Source organism: Poecilia latipinna, unplaced genomic scaffold, assembly GCF_001443285.1.
Source record: "Poecilia latipinna isolate Pla-1442-1.1 unplaced genomic scaffold, P_latipinna-1.0 Scaffold230, whole genome shotgun sequence".
Classification (NCBI taxonomy): domain Eukaryota; kingdom Metazoa; phylum Chordata; class Actinopteri; order Cyprinodontiformes; family Poeciliidae; genus Poecilia; species Poecilia latipinna.
In genome coordinates this window covers 350,873-359,874 of record NW_015112846.1, presented here as the reverse complement: position 1 = coordinate 359,874, position 9,002 = coordinate 350,873, and the positions used below count along the sequence as shown (strand labels likewise).

Genomic DNA, 9,002 nt, shown 5'->3' with positions numbered 1-9,002 from the left:
GCAAATCCTTAGGCATTTGGCAGGAAATTGGTTTGCAGTAAGCATGAGCTGTAATACAGGATGAGACCCATCCAGCAGGCTCTCATTATGCCTTTCAGGTACGTGAAAATGTAAGATAAAAACAATTTTCTTTTGCTAGCAACTTGGTCCATGTGTGGAAATGAAATTGTCATAGGCCATCCTTAATCATATCGGTATAAAAGACGAGTCGGTGAAGAGATCTGCCCTTGAAATGTGCTGTCATTTCCAAAGCACTGTATCAAACCGCAGCTATCTCTACAGAGACAGCTAGAGAATATGGGGGAAATAAAATTAAGAAAAGAAGTATATTGGATCTATATCTGTATTTTCAGACATTTCAAATATTTTATTTGACTCTCTCTGGATATTAAATTGCTCAGAACACTCTGAAATTGATGGGATTTTGTGACTTTTATTTTCAAAACCCATCTGCTAGCTGTGAGCTCGTACTCGATTCATGAATAAACCATAACAACCAACAATTAGATGATTGTGAAATGGGGCATGCTGCAGGAGGTTTGTCATTGATTAAGCAACATGCAAGTGTCTCAAAGATAAGTGTAATAATAGTTTCAAACAGGCAGGTCACTAAAATGTTCATGTCTTTACTATTTTGCTGTTGCAACCAGATAGCACAGCATAACCTAACATGTAAGAGGGAATTATACATTTTACCTTTAGGGAGCAAAGATATATACATATAGAAATACAAAAATAAATATATATAAATGTGATAACTTAGATAGTGGCACATTTGGAGATGCTCTGACCCACCAGTCTAGCATTCAGAACTGGGACAGTCAGTCTGGTACATACTGAACCCTCAAATTAACTTACACTTGCACTGTTGGACTGTCATTGTCAAAAAAAAAAAAAAAAAAAAGTACAGTCCAACACCCGTTTTTGGTATTACGACTGTGCAAAGCAAAACTAACAAAAACCCAAAGTCCCATCTGCTCCAACGACGGGATGCTCACTAGGTGCCACACAAATCATCTCTGACCTTGATGTTATGCATCAACCGACCGCCAGGGGGTCGGTAAACTTTTCTTCCTCGTGAAGGGGCTTCCTGTCAAAACTTTTGCTGGTGGGCGGAGACTTCCCTGTCAGCCTCACTTAATGACAGAAACTTGTCACAGGGAGGGAAAGTCAGTATAAGTGTCTAGTTTTAAGCTGGACATCAATTATCAGGGAATTTTGGCCGGAGAGCATTTAACCGCGGCCCAGGTCAACCAGAGAGACTTCCTCAGGTAGCGGTTCATTTCTCACTTAACTTTTTTCCCCCTCTTCTGTGTTGCGACTTTGACTCATGTTTGGTGTCGTTAATTGGGCTTGGTTAAAATGCTTGCTGCGGGTTGTATGCTCGGTGACGGCCGCGCTCCGTAACTAATGAAATGTTGCCTGTTTTGCCCTTCAATTAGCGCTGCACCTTTCACTTGTTCTGAATATTAAGATGGAGTGGCGCCAGCAGAGCAGCGTCAGCTGTAAAGACGCCTTCACCGAGGCTCAGCGCTGGATTGAGGTCGGTCCACTTACATCACACATTTACTGCTGAAACTGAATATTGTTTTTTCTCTATATCCTTTACAAATATTCACAATATTTAGGTGCAAAGCTGTCTAAACCTACAGTGAGAACAGATAAGGAATTCCATTAATTAAAATTCACCTGTGCACAGTTTGTGACATTAAGTCTCACCTTTAACTCATGCTGCTGCCTTTTTTTTCTCTTAACACTGTTCCATTTAACCTGCCGTCGCTTTACAGACTTATCTAAATGCAAAGCACACCTTGATAAGACTCGGGCACAAGTTTATCCCCTGCAAAGGAAAAGCTTGTTTGAAATCCTCCCCGTCTCAGATAAAAAAATAATAATTTGAATGCAGCATTTAAATGAAGAGATAATTGGTCACATTTTAAATGGGACAGGCCAATGTGCAACAACATGTCTTTATGCCATGTGAGGTTTATTTTCAGCATAATGTCTGAGGTAAACTTGCAAAGGGAGGTGATAAAAGATCTTTGCACGCTATCTTGCCACACATGGTTGGCCCGCTTTGCCACGCACGGTGGAGGATGTGGTTTTTACAGCAAAACATAACCTTGATATTTCTGCCTCACTTGTGTCCATTAATTTTGTAAGCTATAATCCCCAAATCATAACATGTGGGTTGTGGGCGCTGATTGTCAATCAACTGTAAATGGGACCATTAATGTCACTTGTGTCTGAGTAGATCATTATGAGAATTTTGTCCCGAGCTCTCTTGGCAGGAAGCCCGTGCCAATTTTACTCGTCTTTTTGCCTGCACTGACAGATGAAAGGATGCCGAACAATGATGAGCTGTGTGTGTGTGTGGGTGTGTGTGTGTGTGTGTGCGCGCGTGTGTGTGTGGTAGACTGCAGTGAAGCAAAGTGTGCAGATTTTCAAATAGCAAATTGTCATGCATTCTTTTTGTGTCGAATCACAATGTAAATGTGGTCTCGCTAATATACTGTGCTGCAAGATAAGCTTTCCAGTGTCTGTATGTTGCTGTTTTATGGTTCCAGCTCCATGTGGATGTTTGCTTGGTGCTTATTGGCCAATGTGAATGCATCAACATACCGTGGCTCATTTGGTATTGAGTGAAGCTGAAGCAAATTCACCTTGTGAGACTGAGTAACCTACTCCTATTACATTCACAGTTCTCGCCGTGACCTCTCTGGGCAACTTCAGTAATTATCTTTTTTTCTGTGTGAAGATATTAGTTTTTATGGTGCATTGAAAAGCTTAAACTAGTATCGGAGCAAATTTCCAGACAAATATTTACTGTATTATTCTTTGAGGATTGCAGAAACCAATAAAATGGACTATAGAGTTTAAGAAGTTCTTCTACACAGTTATTTTTTAGTTTGTGGACTCCTACTGAAATGTGAGATTAACGTGCCCCACAGTGGCTCATTGTGTCTTGCTGCATTAACCTTGCGCTGCATTGTTTTGTCTGACTCTGCTGAGAAACATCCGCACTTTACCCAGTGCCCGGTTCAGCTATAAATGAATTGGGATTGTGGATTCCTGTGGGGGGACTAATTAGTGAGAGAAGCAGCCTTTTGGGGGCCCTCTGTTAGTTATAGAGGCAGACTTTAATAGGCACATTTTTATGTCCTCATTACAAAAACACCCCTTGCCCTTTTCATCCCCCTGGCCTTTGAAATCACAGCATTTTTTATTTTTTATTGTACCAAAAACATTTTGAATGTGTTGGCACTATTGATTATGTATCTTTGCAATATTTTGTTCTACAGATTTTCTTGTACTCCATTTCAGGTTTAAATTGAGATTAGAGAATATATACATTTTTTCTTTTTATGATTGGCAGTAGATTTCATATAGTTTCTGACAGCTGTATGGATCTTTTAAATTTGGCGTGTCGATTTGGTCTCTGAATTCTTCATCTCTGACTTATTTATTTGAAGTTATTTTGATGATGCATGATTGCATTATGCACTATTTTACTGGTGCACTTTGAGCCAGTTTGTTATATGTACATTAAAAAAACTGTATAAATCTGAGTTGCCTACATGTTTCTTTACCATACAATCATTCTTGCAAATTTTTGATAAAGTTGAAGTCTTCACATATGCTGGATTTGAGTTATAATGTACCTTTTTTATGTACAATGTGGTTTACTTTTCCCTGTGTGTGGAGCAACACCTTTCAAGTTCTGTTTTCTGGTAATAATCACCTGAACAAGTAGTCGTACCAATGAAGCAAAAAGTGACAGCAATGTGTTTATATTTGCACACTTATTAATAGTCCAGTAGATTATTGAGGATTATATGTTGTGGAAAAGAAAATGCAGTTCTCACAAAATTTGAATGTTTTTGTTTCTTCTCCAATTAGGAGGTGACCGGAAAATCTTTTGGCTGCAGCGACTTCCGTTCTGCCCTAGAAAATGGAGTTCTGCTTTGCGAGTAAGTAGCGATGCTCAAGTGGGTTATTGTGACTCATATCTGAGGTATTCACTTTAACCTAATTCTTGAAATGGAAATGTGATTATCATGGATATCAACTATTGATTGTGTAAATGGACATTGCAAGTTGAGTTTTACTAAAATTAGGATTTGGCTTACTTTGGATTTTAAAATGCATAAACTTAGTCTTTTGTGACATTAAGCATCCAATTTTATTTACTTTTTATAAGTTTTAAGCTGTCCCACGAGATTTTTTTTTCCTTTTAATTGCAGTTGAAGGTCAAACTTGGTTATTGGTAAACATTGTTTGTACCTGCAATGCATTTCTCTTTGCTAATTTTGTTTTCAAAGTTTGATCAACCAGTTGAAACCTGGGATTATCAAACGGATGAACAGACTTTCCACGCCCATTGCTGGCCTGGTAAGTGTTAGACTTCACACTTCAGCCATCTGGTGCAAGTGTCAGTGTGAATATGATCAAATTGCAAAAAAAAAAAAAAAATGAAGCACCTGCTAGCCAGGAAGTGTTGTCAAGTTGTGTGGTTTTCCTGTTGAGGGACTTTTTTTTAAATCTGCTTGTACCTGAAACTGTATTTTGAGACGGTATTTGAACAGGAATATGTTAAGTTTCATTAGCCATCAATAAAAATGGGGATTATTATTTTTATTTTTTTGTATTGAGGCTGCCTGTTTCAGCTCCAGGCAGCCTCAATACAAGTGTGATTGCCAAAACTGCCCAAAGCAAAAGCATAGAAATATCAATTTCACCCTTTCAACAGAGGCCATCAAACTGCCAGACCATAACAATTGATGCAGGAGAGGTGGTTGTGGAGTAATCTACAGATGCATCAGAGATCTCCCTGTGGCTTTCACAGCTTTAGAGACCGCACTCATGGACTGCATGTTTCAATCTTTATAATGTTCTTAACATGATTGTTGTTTATGTGACAGATGTCAATTATTTTCCACTTTAAAGTGAGTAAATTAAGTGATTGCAGATTGAATGTCTCTTAAATTCAGTTTAACTTCACCAGTCACTAAAAGCACCAGCATGCTACAACATGCAACACTATGCAGAGATTTAAATAAACTTTTTATTATTTTAAAGTGTCTTAAACTGTTTGGAATTGATTTAATATTGTTAAATTAAAACGGTGAAGATGCAAAATGGATACAGATGAACAGACAATTCAAAAGTTATACGCAATATTCAACAAACAAGGGTTTAGCTTTGTCTTGAGAACATCTGCCTGGTATCTACAGACAGACTATTTGATAATGTTGGTGCAAGGACTGAAAAAGCTCCCTCAAACTTCCTTTTGAGAGCCTTGAGGATGCTCAAAACAAGTGTACCCTGAAATGGAAAGCACAGGCAGGTGTAAAAGGGATCACAAGGTCTACCTAGGATGGTAGTGCAAGGCCATGCACTACTCTTGATTTTAAAAGCATAACCTTGAAATCTGCTCTCATTTCAACCTGAAGCAAATGCATAGAGGTTTGAACCAGAATATTATGTTATTTTCCTGCACTAATCTAAACATGAGCTCCTACTTTCTGTACTATTTCACTTGATAAGGACTTTGGACATTTTAATTCATTATCTGTCTTGTCTTGAAACTTGACCTCAACATGTAAAATAAATTCAGAAAAAAATATATATATTTAACAGGATTTGAAGTGTGCACCTTCTGTCATTTAAGCATAAACTACTCCAAGTGTTAAGCTGAAAGCTCTTTTGATCTGTTAATGGTGCTTAAAATGTTTATCTTGGATATTTTTTAAGATGGACTCATTACACAGATTGTGCCTTTTATGGTGCTAAATAAATAAATTGGGGGTAGAAAAATAATGCACTGGCTATTTTTGTTTTGTGATGGAGCAGCGCAATAAATTGCAAATATTTGGAATGAAATTAGTTTTATTTTAATTTTTTTTATACCAATAAGATAATTAGCATGTTGGGTGGATGACGTAGATCCCCTTTCTTGATACAGATGACATGCCAAAGATGCTAAAGGTCCAAGAAAAGGCCAAAAAGCAGAGATATACTATTTAAAACATTTGTTGTGTGGGAACATAGTGATGAAGGGCTCCGTTTAACACCATTTTTATTCATCTTAAGTTTAGTAATTTCTACATCCTGTTTGAGATTTTCATGTATCCTGCTGCAGTAATAATTATAGCTTTTAGCTGCTGTTTGAAAGAAAAAAGTGACCTGCTGCTCACATTGGGTGGCTTGTTTGAGTTGTAGATGTGGGGCTCCGACTTGACACAAATTACAACAGACACTTTAGTCTGGATTTCCTTTTTCCTACTTGACTTTTAAGCTGCAACTCAAGCAAATGCATAGAAGTTTGAACCAGAATATTATGTTGATATTTTCCTGCACCCATCTAAACATGGGGAACAAAAAGTAAGAAAATGTTAATGACAAAACTTGTTTGAATCCTCTGTAAAGCAGTTGATTCACAGAAATTGCCTGTTGCATCATTGGCCCATTAATATGATGTGGTTTTTACGTGCTTGAGTCTAGATGGAAATGGATTGTTTTATTTTATTAATTTTAATTGGAACCCTCCATTACTGGCTGAACTAAACATTTTTTTATTTTTTTGCTTTTGCATTGACACTTGGCTCAATGAAGCGCTTCAATTGGTGACTGAACCAAAGCAAGTTGGCCAAAGTAAGTTCGACCTCAGTTTTCAATTTTTTTTGTTTGTTTTTTCAGGATAATGTGAATGTTTTTCTGAAAGCCTGTGGAAAACTTGGACTAAATGAGTCCCAGCTGTTCCATCCTGGTGACCTTCAGGATCTGTCCACTCGGGTGACACTCAGGTGAAGTTGTTTTTGAAGAATTTCACTTCTTTCAAAGCAGTAATTGCGTAACTCTCTTCCCTGCAGAGTCCTGAAATTAATTGCAGCCTGAAATGTTTGTCTATGGCTACATTCAGTTCTTTCAGCATTAGCATTTTTACAATCCATGTGCTCAGAAGGTAAATAGAGGGCTACTTTGCATTGATAATGACTGGCGCTATGGCTGCTTAACTTTTCATTTGTGTATGTTGATACCCTGTTCTCAATAAAAACCTGATAAGTAGCTGATTAGTACAAGTTGCAAATGAGAGGCATTGATATCTTTCAGCTGTTTTTTTTTTTTGTTGTTGTTTTCCTTCACTGGAGACTATCACATTTTTGAAGTCTGTGTAAATATAATTTGTTTCTAGGCGTGATGAAAGCCAGAGAAGGCTGAAGAATGTAAGTTCACATTTATTCTACTTTTCAATTTGGATGTTTTTTCTAAACTGGTAATATTTGTAAGCAACAACAAAACTTGAAAATCAATTGTGGTGCTTCTCAAACCATAATCCTTGTAAATTTAACTGCCTGCACATGTAGTTGGCACACCAGTAACAGCTACTACTGTCTACACTGGATGCAGCTACTGATTCAGAAATACTAGTGTCGATGTTAGAAATGTCTTGAATGTAGTTGTTTTTATTTGCATTGTTCAGGCTGAACTGATGATAAAATGGTTTTTATACCTTAATTGGCAAAGTTCCCTGCAGAACTGCAGATGAGATGGTAGTTGTCATGTGTGTCTCACTGTGTTTTCAAACATCTACCTTTTTAGGTTCTTATCACAATATACTGGCTGGGTCGCAAGGCTCAGCTTGACACATTCTACAGTGGCCCTCAGCTAAATTTCAAGGCTTTTGAGGGGCTTTTAGGATTGGCCTTGTCCAAGGTAAGCTGCTTGTTCAACTGCAGGGTGTTTTTGATATTTCTGTCAGCTTTTTAAGACCCCCTGATCCATAGTAACCTTGTCCTTTTTAAAACCAGGCTCTAGAAGAAGGCAGTAATGCATCTGTGAAAGATGGGCTTTACAAGGAGTGCCACTACTTGGAGGGAGAGCAAAGTCTGCAAACAAGACAGAATTATGGTAGAGGAAATTCAGTGAATGGCTTTGAGTGTGTGGATCCCCAGGCCGTCCGCCTAAATGAAGAAGGCACGTATTTGTACTCCATTCAATGCCCTCATCAATAAGTTGCCGTATTCCACACTCCATCCCTGCAATGTCACATGAATTATATTATGTAAAATTGGGTGGAGGTTTGAGTTATTTACATATCCAGAAAAAGTGGATTCCAACCTTTCTAATGTCAAATGCACAAAGAAGACAGATATGGCAATTTGAATTTTTGCTCTCTGCAAACACGATTAGTGAGACAATGGCTTCAACAGGTTTGACTCTGAAGGTGTGCAGACAAAAGTGAGCTTTTGTCCGGCCTATCTAGTAAGAAATGCACATATTCAGAAGTTTTCAGTTTTTTGCCATTTTCCAATAAGGTTTGCGAGGTTCTGTCTTGAGAGCGTTTGTCATGGTGTGTTTTGTAAACCCTGAACTTTAGTGGAATCAAACGATGCCTAAATACAACATGTTTGTTTTTCTTTCAGTCTGAAGAAATCCAGATGCATATTTTATTTTGGATGTCACAGCTACTAGATGCAGTTAATCTGTGGTTTTCCCTAACCCTGAAACTTAAATGGCTGTCTTTTTTTTTTACCCCCCTCACCCCCCCTCCATTTCTTCTTTGGCAACTTGTTCCTGGCATTTTAATGTGCAAACTGCACCTTTTTAAGGTTTCTTTTTAAATGCAATTCATGATGTTGCCAACATTTTAATGTGCATTTGAAAAATATGATGTACTGTGTTAATTTACACATTGCTGCCTTTTTAATCCAGTATAAAAAACGATCTGCATGTGGCTGTCTGGCTTGATGTACGTCAATGTTGCATAGTGACAAGTTCAACACTCTGGTGATAAAAGCTTGTGTAATGGAAGGCAGTATAATTATTTGATTTATGCACCGCAGAGGCTGTGCGAACACAGTTCTCCTCCAAAGGTTTCCCTCTTCTTCATGACCTTCTGCCTGTTTTTTTTTTTTTTTTTTTTTTTTTTTCAGCTTTAAAAAATTTTTTTGTTTTTTTCCCCACATTTTTTTTTTTTTCTATTTTTTTTTATTTTTTTT

General features: G+C 37.6%; 1 protein-coding gene across 9 annotated transcripts in view; it reads left to right on the top strand.

Moving 5' to 3' along the window:
- The first annotated feature begins 1,123 nt into the window (after positions 1-1,123).
- Positions 1,124-9,002, top strand: part of LOC106947239 (LIM domain only protein 7-like) — a 31,660-nt gene continuing 23,781 nt past the window's right edge. For 4 of the 9 annotated variants that reach the window (XM_015032104.1, XM_015032100.1, XM_015032097.1 and 1 more), the window contains exons 1-8: positions 1,125-1,271; positions 1,443-1,543; positions 3,901-3,971; positions 4,323-4,392; positions 6,700-6,806; positions 7,196-7,226; positions 7,603-7,716; positions 7,812-7,977. In XM_015032104.1, the coding sequence (XP_014887590.1) occupies positions 1,475-1,543; positions 3,901-3,971; positions 4,323-4,392; positions 6,700-6,806; positions 7,196-7,226; positions 7,603-7,716; positions 7,812-7,977 (628 nt within the window). In that variant the 5' untranslated portion in view covers positions 1,125-1,271; positions 1,443-1,474. Of the gene's footprint in view, positions 1,272-1,442; positions 1,544-3,900; positions 3,972-4,322; positions 4,393-6,699; positions 6,807-7,195; positions 7,227-7,602; positions 7,717-7,811; positions 7,978-9,002 lie in introns of all 9 variants that reach the window. The other 5 variants (XM_015032099.1, XM_015032101.1, XM_015032103.1 and 2 more) reach the window with 3 other exon arrangements.